General features: G+C 48.4%; 6 protein-coding genes across 6 annotated transcripts; 5 read left to right on the top strand and 1 right to left on the bottom strand.

Annotated features, from left to right (window-relative positions):
• Positions 1-97: 97 nt before the first annotated feature.
• CTAM01_11457 (uncharacterized protein) lies at positions 98-459 on the top strand (the record flags this gene model as incomplete). The annotated part of the gene is made up of 2 exons (XM_060527468.1): positions 98-243; positions 420-459. 2 exons carry the CDS (start codon positions 98-100, stop codon positions 457-459), a joined length of 186 nt encoding a protein of 61 aa, XP_060377908.1.
• Positions 460-4,498: 4,039 nt separating this feature from the next.
• Positions 4,499-6,304, top strand: CTAM01_11456 (oxysterol-binding family protein; the record flags this gene model as incomplete). The annotated part of the gene is made up of 4 exons (XM_060527467.1): positions 4,499-4,584; positions 4,826-5,072; positions 5,148-5,816; positions 5,885-6,304. 4 exons carry the CDS (start codon positions 4,499-4,501, stop codon positions 6,302-6,304), a joined length of 1,422 nt encoding a protein of 473 aa, XP_060377907.1.
• Positions 6,305-8,323: 2,019 nt separating this feature from the next.
• On the top strand, positions 8,324-9,277 carry CTAM01_11455 (uncharacterized protein; the record flags this gene model as incomplete). Its single annotated transcript, XM_060527466.1, has 1 exon — positions 8,324-9,277. One exon carries the CDS (start codon positions 8,324-8,326, stop codon positions 9,275-9,277), a length of 954 nt encoding a protein of 317 aa, XP_060377906.1.
• A 787-nt stretch (positions 9,278-10,064) lies between these two features.
• CTAM01_11454 (uncharacterized protein) lies at positions 10,065-11,057 on the top strand (the record flags this gene model as incomplete). The annotated part of the gene is made up of 1 exon (XM_060527465.1): positions 10,065-11,057. The coding sequence occupies one exon, from the start codon at positions 10,065-10,067 to the stop codon at positions 11,055-11,057; it is 993 nt and encodes a 330-aa protein (XP_060377905.1).
• Positions 11,058-12,037: 980 nt separating this feature from the next.
• Positions 12,038-12,652, bottom strand: CTAM01_11453 (uncharacterized protein; the record flags this gene model as incomplete). Its single annotated transcript, XM_060527464.1, has 1 exon — positions 12,038-12,652. A coding segment is annotated over one exon (615 nt), but the record flags the coding sequence as incomplete, so codon positions are not given.
• Positions 12,653-16,989: 4,337 nt separating this feature from the next.
• CTAM01_11452 (SCP-like extracellular protein) lies at positions 16,990-17,785 on the top strand (the record flags this gene model as incomplete). Its single annotated transcript, XM_060527463.1, has 2 exons — positions 16,990-17,702; positions 17,764-17,785. 2 exons carry the CDS (start codon positions 16,990-16,992, stop codon positions 17,783-17,785), a joined length of 735 nt encoding a protein of 244 aa, XP_060377903.1.
• Positions 17,786-18,150: the final 365 nt, after the last annotated feature.

Genomic DNA, 18,150 nt, shown 5'->3' with positions numbered 1-18,150 from the left:
GCAACCGCCGGGAGAGGGGTCCCCTTTTTTCACGATAATGGATACACGGAGGTGCTTATTGGGCGGGGCGGGGGGGTTGTCGTTTGTTGCTTTGTCGATGAAGCTTGATTCGGGGGCCGGGCTTGCGGCGGCGGCGGTTCCTCTTCGACTAGCATTGCTGGGTGGTATTTTCCTTTCTGTTCCCTCATTCCTTCTTCACCTCCTCTTGCCCACCGCATGCGATGCAACCCTTCAGGTGAACCTGTCAGTTGGAATGCATGGACTCTGGAGTGGGAAAAAAACGGTTCAGAATGCAGATCTTCCAAGATTCCCATGGCGCCAGAGACCCTGAAGTTGGCAGTTGGAGGGGGGAATTATGCTCGTTTGAGGAGGTACATGGAGGGCTCGGATGAAGCTATACGAACTTGACAAGTCGAAAGCAAGGTCATTCTCGAGTCGGAGCTCCGGGTTGGTGGGTGAGTGGTGGTTCGGTGAGTCGAGTGCCGAATGCAGGTACGGAGGACGGGGGGCCACGGTTGTTGTCCTGCGGCGGCGCTGCGGATACCCTGCTGCGTACGGATACCACCACTTTGACTGGAGTGGAATATTGTTGCATTCCCTTTTACGGCTCGAAAACCATTCTGATATTGGACTTTTGAAGGGGGGGAGGGGGGTCTGTCCGGGAGTGGTGATACACTCGGGGGCCCGGGGGGTTGGTGGTTTGAGTCGGGCCTTGGAGGCGGCGAAAAACTTTGAAGGCATTCACGAGCTATTGGGATATTTCTCTCCATCGCGACGACGATCAGATGCACGAAGGGTAGCATGTAAGACGGGGAATGAACGGTGGCCGTCCCCTCTCCCCCTTCTACTTCTCCCCTTCTCCTCGTCTCGAAGCCCTTGACCGAGATTCCATGTCCAAGATGATGCTCGAGTTGAGGAGATTTTCGGTGGATATTGGACTCGATGGGGAGTCTGATACCGAGATACCGTCGGTACATAGATGTTCAGGTATCCTTTCATTCTACCAGACCCCAATTCCCATTTTCATTTTCACCCCCCCTTCCCATACCCACTCTTACAGTCCTACTTGCCGAGTTATGAGGTTGGTGATATTAGAGAGAGAGATGAATCGACGATCCCAAGAGCGGACGTTGAGCTCCCCACCCCATATCCCATTCCCTCACTTCTAATCCTGCTCCGACTCCCATGTAGCCTCGTTCTCCTTCCTCTTCCAGGCTCCGCCCCCCCCCCCCCCTTTGGAATCACCTCGGACCATGAACCCACGGACGAGGGCCTTTGCCTGCGAGGAGAATTAATCCCTGGCAGGACCCTGAGATGGCCTGAGATGAGGGGTTCTTGAAGATCTGCAGCAACAGTAGCAGTGGGACAGTACGGAGTAGTAGTAGCCGCAGCAGCAACAGTAACGGCGGATAACGGCGGCGAGCGGGCGGGTGGTTGGGCGGGTGAGATAGAGGCGAGGGTAATATTAAAGTGTTCAATATTGGAAGTTGAGTTTGAGGGGGCTCCGGTCAACCGTCGGGGGATCATGGATGAAGTGTCAGGGAAGGCTCAGGGGACGGTTCTTTCTTTGGCGGGAATGAGGCGGTCGGGGTGAAGTTGATTCACAGCCTCCTTGGGATGGGGAATGGGCTGAGGAGAGATGGGAGGGGAAGGGGGGGGGGGGGCGTAGATTGGGTAGGTAGATGTAAGTGAAGGTTTTCTTTTTGGTCTCGTGATGGCTTCATGGGACGAGACGCAGTCACGGGATACGAGGTGGACGTACGCAGTACTGCGTAAGGTATGTACGCTCGGGTTGCTGCGGGCCTGCGGGCTTTGCGGCTCTACTACTGCGCGTCGTCTGCGGGGTGGGAATTAGGACCGCGTGACTGGTTGAGTTTCCTCCTTTGAGCTCTGAGGGGGTTTGCTCGAGGATTTGTTTTACTTGCTGCTGCTGTTTTGTTGTAGAGACATATGCAGCTGCCTGTTTGGCGCCTTCTTGGTGTATAAGTAGGTGCTTGAAGTTGAAGTTGACGTTGACATGAGATTGGCTTCTGGAGGACTTGAGCTGGGAGTGAAAGTCGGGTTCCTATTCTACTCCTCGTTGCCGTGGCCGGTCTGAAATCAGTGCGAATGAGGGAAAGGCTGAAGGGACGAAGGTGTGTGGAAACTTGGTGAGTGATATGCAGTGGTGCATGAGATTGAGGTAAGAGCCTTTTGATGTCTTCAGCTGGTGTTTGATCTGAACCAGGAGCCTCAAAGGCGCGATTGCTGTCACTGTCACTGTTATTCGATTTTGTTGCAATGGCTAGGATGTACAGCATTACAGAACTATGATGGGGGTATGGAACCGTGTTAATGAGATCGTTTTGCAGGTGCGAGATGCTGATCTATCTGAGGTATCTGGCAGTGTTTAATCTGTGGTAAGAGACGAATGTCACGACTTCACTCGAGATCGTGTCCAAGGTAAAATGCAGACGCCGCCGCAGCCTCTCATTCCTCCCATGTGCTCGAGCCTTGTTTCCTCCTAGCAGTAGTTTCCCCCTTCCTTCCCTCTCACCACTGAAGCAGGCGTGTTTGAAGGGGTGAGGCTCGAGTCAAGGAGATGAGAGCTTGTGATGGCGGCTGGGTTAGACATGTGCGTGGATGATTGGTCGCAATCCGGTCCTGGCGTTGCGAGGCTGCTTTGCTGTCTGCGGCGGTCCGGACACGGGCTTTGGGGTTTGTAGATGGGAGCGTGTCTTCCTAACCCTACCTGCCACCTACCTTGGTTGGCCAAGTGAGTACAAGGACGATGACTGCTTTGTCTTAGTGGGGCTTTGGAATAGCTTGTCTAATTTTTTTTGTGTTTTCTCTGATGTCAAACAAGACATTATCGAGAGCTCTTCGTTTTTCTCGAGCGGTTGCTAAAAGCCAGAGGTGCAAGGCCCCCTTTGTTTCTGGTGAACCTTAGGTAAGGTAAGGTTGCATCTGAGCGGAGAGATGTCTTATCGCAGCTCTTATCTGACTCTGAAGTATGTTTCTGACAGTTGTTCTCGAAGGAGAAAGGACGGTCGGTGCGTTATCAGAGACTTTTAGGCAGTGCGACTGCTTATCGGAGACAGCCAAGATAGGTGTGATATAGCGGTCTTGTGACCCATCACGTCATATTTGGCACTGTACCATCAAGTACCTGCTGATTCAATACTGCCCCCCAAAGGCACACGCTCAACTTAGCTACAGCTATTGGCTGCTTGGCGCTGTGCCTCCGGTGTCATCCTCCCGCTCCCCTCGTCAGATTGCGCGGGTTTAGCGCTCTCTGTGCGGCGTCACCACTTGCCTTCCCGCTCCGATGCATGGAGCTCTGTCTGCAGTGCTGCTGGCGGCTGCTGCTGTTGCTTTGATTGCTGCTTGCTGCTTGCTGATGCTGCTGTTCGTAGCCTTTTGGGTGCCGTGCATGACATTTTTACGTACCATTCTGGGGCGTATGGTTTCGTCTTCGGTTCATCTCTCATTTCGTCCTCTTTTTTATCCACCGCCATTTCCAAACTCTTTGTCTATTTACTTTTTTGTGTGCTGGGGGAGAAAGAAAGAGAGGGAAAACATCACCCCAAATCGAACGAGCCTTCTTCTCTACTCCGTACCGCGATCTGGGTTGCGCCTTTTCTGTCTTTCTCGGTGCTCGTCTTGCCGGTTCGCCATCCATCTCCGATACGGCAACGTCCATAGTATTTCATATCCAGACTACCTCACCTCCTCACGGCACCCGTTGTCGCCCTCCAACAGTGGATATTCCCAATAGGCCAGGCGAGGTAAAGGGTCTGATTTCCTTCTGCGGGATCTCATCATCGCATAGCATACGTATCTGAACGCTGCGGCGCGCTGCGCACGAGTCGGACGACTGAAACGAAACGGACACGCGCGCTCACGCCTTTGGAACCACCTCGCCTACGGAATACCTTGGCTGTCCAAACAAACGTACCCGCAATAACGGCCATCTCTCTCCTTCGACCCGGAGTCGAGCATCCAAAACCCAAACCTTACTCTGTCATCATCATCATCATTTCTAACTCACACCTCTGGATCTCTACTGCAACCGCCAAACCTCGTGGGTCTGCTACCTCACGTCGTTACGTACTGTGTAGTGTGGGTGTGCTTGTCTGTCACTGTTCGGTTTCTCTTTTTTGGCCGTTCCCATCTCGGCTTCGCAACCCCGCCAGCCGTTCTCGGCACCCCACCTTATCGCAGCCAAAGGCCGCTATTTTTCGCCTGGGCGATTTCTTGGTTGAACAGTACCTTTCACCCAGTACCTTGCCTTGCCTTACGCTGTACCTACGCAGTAGTAGGAGAGAAGCCAGGCCGCCAAGCAGCGAATCAACCCAAAGGCGGAAGAAAGGGAAGCGTCGTCATCGGTTCCTCAAACTCTCTCTCGCTACTCCGAAAACCCACCGACCGGCCGCGGGCTCGTTTGAACCTCTCGCCTACCCTCCACAACCAAACCAACCAACGAACCCCTTGTTCTACGGATCTCGAGACTGCAACCATGGCTGCTGCAGCTGCGCATGATACGCCTGAGGAGCCTCAGAGCGATGGCTCCAAGCTCAAGACCTTTATTGGTATCCTGAAGAAGTGAGTCTATCTCGTGATGGATGACGTCGTTTGATGGTTTGGGCTTGCATGCGCAGTGCCTCTGGGAAGCAGGAGGCGAGTTTCTCTGCTTCGCGGGCGGGGATGCGTTGGCTGATGGGCGACGATCCTTGGAGGGGTAAACCTGCCATCGTCACCTCATCAGACCTGCAAAACTCCAAAACCAGACAGGCGTGAATCATCAGGAAAGCGGAATTCGTGCTGACTGGCCTCCTTCTTTTAGGTTTATCGGTGTCGCCGACCTTGCTGCCGTCCGCTTCTCTCTGCCATCCCAACTCCTCGAGCCGACGCCGAACCTCGAATACTGGAACTATCTCGATGCGCCCAACGCCTTCGTTGCCATCGGTACCGCGGACGAACCCCTCGACCGCATGCTCGAGGTCTGCCGGTTCTGGTTCACAAAAGATCTGAAGTACGTCAAGGGAAAGCCTTGCAAACCATACAACTCGTGTTTGGGAGAGTTCTTTAGGGTGAGTGCCGCCGGTCCTTTCTTTGCGCACTATGCGCCTGTCATACTTTAGGACGCTAATGGAGGACGTGATTAGTGTAATTGGGAAACCGAAGATAATGCCCCCAAGATCAACACGACAGCCCTCGGCAGCGGCGCGGGTAGCAGCTCGTCAAGCTTCAAGTCGGCCAAGGCAGACAAGAACGCCTCGGCCGTCTCCTTATCCGTCCCGCAACACGGCAGCACGACACCCGACAGCAAACCCCTCCGTATCTCATACCTGACCGAGCAGACCTCCCACCACCCGCCCGTAAGCGCATTCCACATCAGCTGTCCCGAGCGGGGCCTCTCTGCCCGCGGCTTCGACCAGATCACGGCAAAGTTCACGGGTACTAGTGTGCGCGTGTTGCCTGGCGAGCACAACCTCGGTATTTTTGTCACGCTCGAGAAGCGCGGCGGCGAGACATATCGCCTCACTCACCCCGCGGCGCATCTCGGTGGCATCCTCAGGGGAAGCTTGAGCGTCAGCGTCAGTGAGATGGCGTACATTACGTGCCCGCAGACCAAGCTTAAGACGATCCTGCACTACATTGAGGCTGGGTGGCTCGGCCGCTCTACGAACCGCGTCGAGGGCATTATCTTCAAGTACGACCCCGAGAACGATGACAAAGTCAACATCAAGGACGTCCCGGAGGCCGACATTGTCGCCCGTCTGAGCGGTCCGTGGCGCGAGAAGATTGAGTTTACCCTCGGCCCCAAGCCAGTGGTAAGTAACCCCTTCATGTCCTCCTTCATCCCCCTTCTGCCGCATGAATACTCACATGAATATGGCAGAACTCTCACCCCGCCGAAGCCCGCTACACAATCATCGATCTCGCACCCCTCAATGTAGCGCCCAAGGTGCTGCCCCCGAAGGAGAAGCAACTCGAGAACGAGTCCCTGACGATGTGGGGTGGCGTCACCGAAGCCATCCACGCAAAGCAGTTCTCCAAGGCGACGCAGGTCAAGGTCGAGCTCGAGGAGCGGCAGCGAGAGCTGGCGCGTGAGCGCGAGCGCACGGGCGAGATCTTTAAGCCCGCCTTCTTCGAGCAGGTGACGGACACGGGTGGCAAGCCCGAGTTGACGGATAAGGGTAGAGAGGTGCTCGCGAGAGCGCAGAAGGGGGAGTGGGACATGAGCGATATCGTTGTTGTAGACGCTTCAGCTCCGGCTGCGGCTGCGGCTACGGCCCCTGCGGCTACGGAGAGCAAGTAAATGGTTCGATGTTATTGGCGGGAGAAAGAAATTAATTGGATTAGAAAGGCATACTGAGCACCTGGGAAAGCTGCGTCGGTCCCGTTCCTTGTTTTGTTTCTTTCTTGGAACTCCTCTCTCCTTCTCGTTTTCCGGATTATTTGGATCTGTTTGGCCCTACTGACCCTTTCCTGAGGGATGCATCGCTCGCTTTTTGGAAGGGGTTTTCCTACTCTGGTTGTTTACCTGTTTCATGATCCCTCTCGCTTGAAGAATTCTCGCATTAACGATGAGGGGTTGGAGGTTTTTTTTGTGTTGCATGGTGTGCAGATGAGGAGAGGAGGAGGAGGAGGAGGAGGAGGAGGAGCAGGAGAAGGAGACTATTTTGCATTGTTCGCTCTTGGGTGTGGAACATTGCGACACATACATTCATATACATTCACACACACAGAGAGACTCACATAGGCCTTTTTCTTGGAAGGCGGCGTTGGGATTTTAGATTGTTTTTATGTTTTATTGGTTTAGTCTTTTTATAGTAATACATTTCATCAACACTTTATCTCGTGTGATTGTACTTGGGGCTTAGATGATCAACGTGAGGATACATATCATAGGCATATAGTAAGTACTAGGTGTCAGATTGTGAGAAACTTGAGTTTGCTTGGCTTTTATATTGATCTGAACAGGAGGGGCGAAAGCTAGGTTTCTGTGGAGCCTGCTGTCTCGTAACGAGATGACATTGCAAGGTAAACTCTGTCTCAATATTTCACTTGGAGGAGTGGGGAAGAAACGCTTGACAATGCGATGTTGGGACGGCATTCGCTTTCGGATGGCGGAGCGAACGCGCTGCGTGCTGCGGTTGCGTGCTGCCCGGCCCCGTGCGGTTCGGCCCCGCTTTCGGGAGGGGGAAATCGGGGATTTTGTGGACGTCCGGCTTTTTTCTTGGTGGCCGGATTGGAGTTGGCTGTAACCTTCTCGACTCACGTACCTCCTCATGTAGTGCTGTTTTATCGCGAGAATTGGGTATGTTACAGGACAGGTATAATGCTATGGGCCAGGAGGACATACATTCTCGGTGAATATGATGTGCGGGGTGCAGGTGTCGTTATGTACGGTTCACTGGGCTCATACTATTACCCTGGTCGACGTTGTCATGGCGCATGGAATGGGAAGGCTGAAGAGGCTGGGAAGGAATCATTCCATTCTACTCTGCGATGTTTGGTGGAGAGGATGATGTTTTGTATCTCGTATACGATGAGACTGATCCCATCCACTCCTAGGTACCTTGAACTGACGAGTAGTCTACCCCGGGTTTGGTAACTAGTTACACGAGATCTCAGAATTTGTTGTCTTTGAGCTGGATGGTATCGATGTCTGGTTAGAGCAAGAGACCAACTCCTTTGCCAGCACAAGGGCCTCCTCAGCCAGTGTCTCAAAAGCTTCAACGTCTAAATCCTTGCATCCGGTACGGCGACTATGAGACGGCGCATTGGCATCAACAATGTCTTATTGAATATCATAGACAATGATCTAGAAGAAATGTCTTTGTCGGTTGATTAACGAGTACTTTATCGACCTGATTCTTCAAAGCAGGGATAACAATCACTGTGTTTAGAGGGTCACAAAGACCAAGCTCACGGAACCGAGGTTGAAAGGGGCTTGAGGATGAAGTGATAGATAAATTCAGGATAGATTTCCAACAACTGACAGACCACACATCTCTACAAGATCAACCGCTTCTCGTAGATAGCATCAATCAGTTTTCGTTTCACGTCCCATTCCTTAGTACCGGTTCTTGTTCGTCAGGACTAGCTTCCAACCTACTTCACTTTTGCATCAGTTTCACCTTCACCTTTGACTTAACCTACAGAACTCGATTTTTCTACCACAACTTCACATTCACTCTTACAGCCTGCCTGTATTCTCTGTAGCACCAAACTCAAAGCAATCACAGCCACGCCTCTCTCTCTCCAGTCTAAGTTCCACTCCTACTTTCTCTTACCAATAGCTATCAATCCCAATCAACTCCTCACCCAAACCATGACTGATCAATCCCAGAAGAACCAGGCACCGGCCGCCCTCAACGAATCAAACGATTCAAGAGGCGTTGTTCCCCTCGAACTCTTCCTCGAAATCGCAGACCGCTACGTCGAATCCGCCTACGCCCAAGCCGCAGCCGAAGTCTCGACATGGCACGTCGAAGGCTGCCCAGACGCCATCGACTCAATCTACATCAGCGACAACCACGCCTACGACTATGCCTCCCAGGCGAAGCGCTGGCGCCTTGTCAGCACCCTCGCCAACCTCCGCAGCAGGCGCGTCTCGGACATCGTCGACAAGACGTTTTGCAAGTTCCCTCGGCACCACCACGTGCCCCGTCACCACCGCACCCCGGCAAACGCCACAGAATGGTCTACAACGGGGCAGAGGAGCAGCGGCATCGTCAACCCGCCTAGACACGCCTGGGTCCTCCCCGACATCGACGTCTTCGTCCTCGACTTCAAAGCCGCGGACCGGCATAACAACGCAGACGGCGAGAACCCGGAACCCCTCGAGACCGCGATCCTCCAAACTTCACAGGAAGCCACGAGAGGACCGCTCCGCATGATCCGCAGCGTCAGCAGCAGCTTGAGAAACCTAATGACCGCTAGCGGAAAGCAGATCCGCGCGCTCGCGGCCTTGCCGGAGTTGAGGTGCGTGCAGGCGTGGTGCGCGATCCGGAGCCCCGTGCAGCCCGCCGACGAGCCGCTGCACGACCACACGGCGGTTTTGCCTGTTGATCCGGCGATCTTGCCTGACCTTGCTGCGGAGTTGGCGCTGAGCGATACGCGGCTTTTGCTGTTGTGGGAGCCGTTGTTTGATGCTGGTGTGGAGATTACGGTTCGGCCGAGGTATGCTTTGCGTGGGGAGATTGAGCTCGTTCGTACGGATGAGGGTTTGCGGATGAGGTTTCTTGAGGAGGAGTGTAGGTGCTATCGGATTGAGCTGGAATAAGGTGGTGAATGGAAGCGTGGTTTGTGAGTGTCAGCGTAAGTTCTTTGGAGTTGGCGGAAGTGTACTCTTTGACTCCAGGCTGGGTACTCGATTTTTAAACTTGATGATATACATGGTAGGTGGGAAGAACCGAGCGGGGGAGACTAGACTATGATATTTTTGGATACCCCGATTTGAATCAAGTCGCTTGCGAAAGTTCCTGCTTTCAAGGCGTCTTGGTGTCTTTTCCAATCCATGTCTGGCATCAAATGGAGCAAAGTGGATAAACACACGAGGCAGTGTTATTTATACACTACAGAATTGAGGAGTGTACATAGTGCCACTCGTCGAACATGTCCCTACCTATGGTAAAAATGCTAGATGAATAACGTGGCATTGGACAGCGATTAGAGACCAGGTACTCTTTGCATAGCGATGTAACTGCACCTCATAGTATTCTAGGTGGAGATCACGGAAATCTCGGTCACAGTCGGTTTGGGTCTATATCGAATTATCAGCTGGAGGTCATCAGGGTGTCGAGAAGTATGCTTCCTCCTCTACCTGTTCCCGCTCGAAGCTAAAATTCTCTGTACCAGAAGAATCCCAAGAGATACTTTACTTAGCCCAAACTAAGAGTGACCTGCTCGAGAAGGTTGTAGACGCCACGACCTCTACGCATACATAGTTATGTAGAAGAAAGAAGGAAGCCTCTCTGTCTACCACCACTACAGCAGCTGACCTCGTCTCTTCTCCATCATATCGCAGCATTGACACCTTCGGTACAAGCAGTACTGATCCTGGCTATACGATGTCGACTAAATCCTACGCCACATTGCTCTTCGCTTTCGTCATCTTCTATGACAACCTTGAAAGACCAACACCAACCCGCAGCTTGAGTCCCACTCCACAATTGGATACTATGCGCTGGTCCACCAAGCTTCACAATACCTTCGAACGCATTAAATTTGGTATCAGAGGCACCACTCTCCCCAGCGGCATGCTTCCGTACGAAATATGGCTCTTAATCGTCGATGCCGTGGTTGACGACTTGGAATCGACAGTCGAGCCATTAACATGGGTATTGACCGGATATGAGTCCGAAAAGGTGACCGATGAGAATCGTGGTCTGATGCTCGATCAAAGCAAACCCCCCTGGTTTTACGGAATCGAGCACTTCTTGATTGACGACGCCAGAAACTGGGAAAAGAGCAAAATCAAGCACCGGCAAGATGCCATGGAAGTCCTGTATAACTTTACACTGGTCGACCGCAGAACTCGAGAGATTATCAACAGACGACTACCACGATGTACCTTTCTCCATAGGAATTGGTTCGAGCGCGGTAGGCCACTGGAGAAGCCTTCGACCTCAATACGAATCGTCCCGAGCATTGATCAGTTTCCTTACTTTGTCAGACGTCCTGCTCCGCATTCTCACATGAAGCGTTACAGGGCTCTTTTCAGTCCTTGGGAATACCACGGCTGCGTGGAACCTTTCTCTCATATTCAGACGATACTGCTTTCGGCGATTCTGCTCAGGCCCGGCTGGGTTTACCATCTCAAACACCACTTCCAGTACTTGCAGAAAATGCCTAGTTTGAGGAGTGTAGAGTTCAGAGCAAAACGACCGTACAGGGAAGCGGACGAAATTACTTACTATACAGTAGAGGGCAGTCTTCTCACTTTTCTGCCTGGGGATGAGAATTTGGACATGGACGAGATTATTTCGATGTGGAGGTCGCTCAAAGACAGAGGGGTCAGGTTCACTGCGAGCCATTCCAAGGCTTTGGTCGAGTTTACCTGAAAAACACCTTTAGACGTTTCCACGAGGTCCTCTTCGCAGAATGCGAGCTGAAGTCGTTGAAAAAGAAAGGCTTTGGATATGACAATGACGGAACTCAGGTATTTATTCATGTGAAGAAGACATAGCCAGAAAGGTGTACAGCCCGTGCTAACAGCCAACGCAGCGTTTGTTTTTCCCTGAGTCTTGACACTCTGGGCGATAATTGGAGCTTTCTATGGGGTGTTCGGCGCTAGATAAGTCAGCTTGGCTAAGAATCCATAGGGACAGGCTGCACAATAGTGAGGCGCAATTCCTCGAGTTGCTAATGATATTCGAAGCTGCGTTAGCAGTATGGCATTCGATATGTTTGAAGTGTGCTGTATATAGACGCCCTTCCAAGGATCGCAGCCGACGGGTTTCGACAAACTGGATCTCGACCAACGGCGTATGGCCTATGTCAGACCCGGACATACGGATTACTCCGTAGGCAGAGAAAAGAAGACATCGGTCCAGTGAAATGATCTGTAGATTAATAAACTCATTGATACGAGATCTGGGCGAAGCGACTCGACTCAGCCGCACTTGATGGGTACCGCCGCCTTGCAAAATCACCAGGGATAGCGGCAGGTACCTGGGTTCCCTTCTCGCTCTCGCGCGGCTGATTCAGCGTTTACGCGTCTCCTCGCCACTTCGCTTACTGAACTCTGATATGAATGCAAGATTGTGATGTCCTGTGAGCCTGTGAGGTGAATGGCGGTGGAGTTATGCCTGACTCGCCGGGTCTATGAAGGTCCGAGGTACGGGACAATCAGGAGCGGAACTATGTATTGGCTTGAAAGCCGTAGAATTCTCATGAACATACGCAAGGACAAGAAAGAGCCTAAACTAAGACCTAAATCCATGCAAAGAGGTTCCCATAGGATCAGTCAGCAATCCTACTCGTACTACGTTAAAGGTGCTTAGGCAGGCGACGGTACTTTCTGCATTGGCCAATTGGTCGGTCAACCGGGTTCATCGGGGGAAAGCAGTCGAAGCGATGGGGGACTGTGCGGATTGCAACAGGAAATCGTGACAGAGAAATGGAGAATTGTCGAAGCGAACTTAGCGAAGAAGGCAGAGAGGGGCAAAGTGATACCTTGGCTCAACTCTGTACCGGCGGGATGTAACCGGGGCGAGTTCAACCATGTTGATTTCGCAATCTCGGAGGCCCACCTGGAAGATACCTTAGAGGGCGGCATATAGGCCCCCAACTGACATGGTGTAACTCGACTGAGAGATTTTCTGTCTAGCAAACTTATGCAACGCACAGAGTAGTTTGCGGTGCCGCGGTGCTTACCAGTCAACTCTAAACAGCTCATGACGAAAGTAATTGAGAGATTTGTCGAAGGTGGTCTGAGATGTACACGTGGTAGGAGAGACATCAGACGAACTAGTGTAGGGAAAGGTCTGGGCCAACATTTTTTGCATGACACGAACCACATCCATTTTCTCACAGTCACCAGTACCAAGACACCGGATCCAACGGCGCGGGAATGTGGGAACTCCCAGCCCCGGCCCGTGTAAGCTTTGGGTGCCCAGCTTGGCCAAGGGCAAGCCTCGGCGCCTGCCAAAGACCATCGATCGGGCGGGATTGGCTCGAACCAAAGGGGCGGGAGGAGAGGGAGGGAAGGGAAGCAAGGAGCTTAAAGCAAAAAAGAGGCTCAAGGCGCCTCGAACGTGTTCGATGATGATCAATGTGAGTCTATATTAGTTTAGTAGTGGCAAAGATCGATTGTTTGTGGTGCTTCTGGCGATGTTCCAGAGCGAAACGCCCCGACAAAGACTTTGTGTGTTGTTTTTACCCCTGAGTGAAGGCTTGCAGCCGAAGCTAGAGTTTGAAGTTGTTTAATGAGGCAACGAAAAAGCATTGTGCAATGTTTGATTGGCTATACCCCGCACCAGACTGCCACTTGAGTTCTCGCCCAGGAGTTGGGCTTTGCCATCCATGACGCCTTTTTATCCCACTTGACGGGATGATCGAAGCATAATAAACAATGTCCGTTCGGCTGCAACTTCATTAATTAGACGAGAAGAGAGTGTCAGAGAAAGAAATGACAGGTGGGGTACTCCGACCTAGGCGAACACAACTAAATAGGGTTTATCGTACTCAGTACACTATGGATAGCTCCTCTGAGTACCTTATTATCAAAGAAAGTTAATTCTTTCTAAGTTATAAGTATAAGAATACAGTTTTAATAAAATAGTATAGTACCTACCTAGTACTTAAATTAAAATACTTTTTTAAGCTTATTATAAAAAAAAGATAATTATATTACTAATTACTTATTATTAAGGTCCGTAAGTAATACTATAACTTTAATTATAACGTAAATAATAAGCGAGCGCGCTAGATAAGCGAGCGCGCTACCTAACTACGATTATATCGCAAATCTAAGATTTATTAACGTTAATAATACTAAATTAATTAAGCTTACTTAGAATCCTCTTCCCTAAATATCTCTTTATTAAACTAATACGTTCGCGCATTATATCCTATATTTCTATAAATACTATACCGTCGTTAACCTAATTTAATCTTTTATTTATAACTGCTACTCTAACGTATTTCTTTATAAACCTATATTATTATATCCTTTTATAACTAAATATCCCTAGTATTAGTTATAATAAGACTTCCTCCTTATTAAAAACGGGTTTTCTTAGCTCTCTAACGTTAGCTAAGTAGGTTATTTTCCTCCTAAAGGATCTTATTTTCTACTTTTAAAAAAGCGTTCTTATATATTATTTTTAAAGTTCCTTTAAAAATCTAGTTTATAGAGTTATAAATAAGTGTTAGTAAACTATTTTAATATTAAGAGATTTAATCCTTAATAAGAGTTAACTAAGAAGTTACTTTAGTTAGGTTATTTAGTATTTTAAAAACCTAAAGTAGTAGTATTATAAGCTACGATCCGGGGGGCGTTAGAGTATATAACTTAATATCTAATTTTAATAATACACTTTCTATACTTAGAGGGACAAGCCTAGACCCTCTAAATCCTCCCTAAATATTTTTTTCTATAATTACCTATATAAAAGCCCTATAAAATGTAAAAAAGAAGTCTTTTTTTATAATATAAGTATTACCCCGTTATATCTTCTCCTTAATTTCTTAACTATATACTTTCTTAAGAAGCTTAAAATACTTAATATTTAAGAACTAAAGTAAATATAATAAATAAGGTAGTATATAAAGCGTAATAATCTTATTTTCCTTATAATAGAGCTCGAAATTTATTAAATAATAACTTTTATACTTATTAATAATAAAGAGGTAATACTAACCCCTTAAACGCGGTTTTATATACTAATCAAAATACTAAACCTAATCTAAACCTCTTTTATTTATTATTTATCCGTTTTTAAACATTACGATAACCTAGTTATATAAAAGACCGGATTTTATATACTAAATAAAGAGGTAATATTAGCTTATAATAATAATATATAGTAGAACGCTAAAGCTTAACGAATTAATAGCTTAAATAACTATAACCTATTCCCTATTACTAAGCTATACTATTTTTATATTTAAACACCTCTCGGTATTTATTATAACTATTCTAAATATAATCTAGCTTATTATAAAGCTAGTCTTGTTAAAGTTATATATATTAAATATATTAATACTATATTTAGTAATTATATATTTTATAAAATTAAACTAATTATAAATAACTTCTTAATCTTCGTATTAAGCCCTCTTATAATTATATTTATAAAAAAAACTCGTCTAAAGTTATAATTATCGCTTTACGAAGTTCGAAGCTTAGCGCTTCTTAACTAGAGACGCGTCGTAGTTAGCAAATAGTTAGTTAGCTATTTTTTTAATATTAATAATCCGGGGGGGAAATAATTAAGTATTTAGGTTTAGAATATACTTAACTAGCTTCTTCTCTTTGAGATTTATTAAATTCCATAAGTTTAGTATAGTATTGCGTTATAATAATATTCTTTTAATTCGACGTATTATAATATCGTAACTAACTTTATATATCTTAGTTATATTACGAATACTAAGTCTTAGGTCTTTTTAAAAAGCTTAGATAGCTAGCTATACCTAACTTTTATTATTACTAAATTATATTATAGTTAATAAAGAAATAGAAAGAAAAGGTCGGATAGTCGTATTAGACTATTTAAGTAGTGCGCTCGCTTATCTAGTGCGCTCGCTTATCATTCATATTAATAGCTTTACTTATAATAAATAAAAAGTTTAATTATAAGTCTTTTAAAAGCCTCTAATTAAGAGCTATAAGAGCTTCTAAATATACTAAGTTAAAATACTTACTAAGATATTAATAACTAAACTAATTTTATAATAACGACTTTAATAAAAAACTTAATAAATAATATTAAAAGCTTTATTAACGTTAAGTACGATTTACGAAGTATAATAATACGGTTATAGAGTATTATTAATATATTTTATATTAAAAAGGGTATTATTAATATTAATAAAATAAATAGGGCCGTATTAATATAGTACCTCGGCTTTTTTTTATAGCTCGAGGATAATTATTTTAAATAATATTAAAAGTCTATTAAAAAGCTCTTTTAAATACTCTAATATATTTATTATTATTTTTATAATAATAAAACTTTTAATACTTATATATAAAAATAAGTTACTTATTTCTAAATAATAATATTAGCTTATTAATAAGCTATTGAAATTACGATTTTAATAATCCCTTAATAAGGGAGAGAGTAGAATAGAAGAAAGGATAGGTAACTTATAAAAAGGGTTAAGGTTAAATAGTGTAGAATTCGAGGGTAGAGTAGCGTCTATATATACTACGGTAATCCTCTAGTAATACAAAACGATAGAGTTAAACAGTGATAGATAGCTCCTCTTTCGCTTTCTTCTGTTCTGTTCCCCTCGGACACCGATACAATAGCAAATTAAATGGGCCTGTAAAGAAGACAATTAGAGAGTACCACGGTAAGGAAGACTCTCAGACTTGTTCATTGCAAAGAAAGGGTGAAATGTTGACAAAGAGATTGAGACACCTAGGGAGTCGAAGAGTCGAGAACTGGTCATCATCCCTGAGCAGAGTTGGTTCTGGACCGCTGCCTGGACCACACGCTCGGCCCCACATGGGGTCCCTTCCATTTACCGGCAGCAGCTAAATCCACTGATGTGACATAATCTGGTAGGGCTACGTCCCAGAGAAATCCTTGGAGATCCTGGTGTGGTGGTGTGAGACATGTCGACAGGGGCAAGTTTGTTGCTGCCCGGTCGAATTTAAACCACTCATCTGGGGTCGTTTCCAATGTCAGCGTATCCACTAGAACAATGGGCACCGTTGTGTGATCCAACTTCCGCGCTTCCGCGGCTTCTGCAGAAGAAGGGGGGAGGAAACTTGAGAAGCTGTTGGAACTTGGAAAGACTTTTTGACAATGTTGTTGGTGTGGGGGACGCTTCAGCACACTAGATCCTAATCCCTTCCAACTTCTAGGCTCCCCCCCGAATCCCCTGGTCCTGTCAGGATGCAAAGGAGATTCGATCATTCGTAAGTGCTGTGGTGCTCTCTAAAGGGCCGGGTGTGTGAGACACCACGTCTTCTAGTTTAATATCTCTGATGTGGAGGCTTGCATACGGGAGATCATCACTCGTCTCAAGTTGAATACCGCCAGCGGCAAAATATCCCGACATCAGCAGGACCGGGGGCAAACAACTCTAACTAAGTAAACAAGATGCAGAATATATAATATCCCAACTCTCGCGTTCCCTTCCTGTTGTTTCTCTTTTCCTCTTCACCCAAAATCGACCTTTTGCGTCTGTCACTCTTTTACACCCCAGCGGTACTCATCGACGCCTTGGCAGGTTCCATCCTCCGTTCACTCCTTCAAATCAACATCCAAGAATCCCGGTGATTTCCAAAAACCCCTTTTCAACCAAACCATCAAAATGCGTTTCTCCGCTGTCGCCGTTGCCGCTCTCGCCACCCAGGCCGCCGCCTGGAGAGGCCAAGGCCCCCCGTCCGGCTCCTACTGGGGCTGGGGTAACACCGGCGTCGAGGCCAGCAAGGCCGCCGACGACTGCTCCGGCGCCGAGGTGACCTCCACCTCCACCATCACTCTCCCCGCCGCGACCGCCCCTCCCGCCGCCACCTCCGCCGCCCCGGTCGTGACCCCCTCCGCCGCCGCCCCCGTCGAGGAGGCCGTCAGCACCACCTCCGCTGCCCCGGCCGCCACCACCGCTGCCTCCAGCGGCACCTCCGGCCTCACCTCGGACCAGCAGGCCGCCCTCGATGCCCACAACGCCGCCCGCTCCGACGTCGGCGTCCCGGCCCTCGAGTGGGATGCCACCCTCGCCGCCAACGCCCAGGAGTGGGCCACCCACCTCCTCTCCGTCGGCTCCCTGACCCACTCCCAGGTCTCTGACCAGGGCGAGAACCTGTACATGCAGTCCAACACCGACAGCCCCTACATCAACGCCGCCAACGCCTGGATTGCCGAGAAGTCTTCCTACAACGGCGAGACCATCTCCGAGTCCAACTACATGGGCTTCGGTCACTACACTCAGATCGTCTGGAAGAGCACCACCAAGGTCGGTCTGGCTGTTGCCACCAACTCCCAGGGCACCTACGTCGTCGCCCGCTACTCGCCCCCTGGCAACTAGTAAGTTTGAGTCTTGAATGGAAATAAAAGCATATGAACAAGCGACTAACAAGAGAAACAGCATCGGCGAGAAGCCCTACTAAATGTCGACAAGGACGCCGCCATTGGACGGATTTTGAAAAATGGCAAACGGGATCACGCAGCGACAACAAGGCAGGGCACCTGTTCCGGTAGCTACGTTGGCTGGGCCGAACACAACCAAAAACTCTTTTCTTTCCATTCTTGGACATTTTTTGTGTACTTGGGGTTGAGATATTTTCCCACGACTTGATGTCGGATCCATTCCAGGTCTAGGCCGATCGAGAAACGAGGAAAAGGGGGTAGATCCTGGGTCTCTTTTACAAAACCAACCGCCCTTTGGCGAATTTCTTGCATGACTATAACGAGACATAGCGTAAATGCCTCACGATGCAGCTTCAATTTCCCGCAGTGAGGTGATGTGATTCCT

Source organism: Colletotrichum tamarilloi (genome assembly GCF_030869305.1).
Source record: "Colletotrichum tamarilloi strain Tom-12 chromosome Unknown Scaffold_62.1, whole genome shotgun sequence".
NCBI classification, from domain to species: domain Eukaryota; kingdom Fungi; phylum Ascomycota; class Sordariomycetes; order Glomerellales; family Glomerellaceae; genus Colletotrichum; species Colletotrichum tamarilloi.
This window is presented reverse-complemented; position numbering and strand designations above follow the sequence as displayed.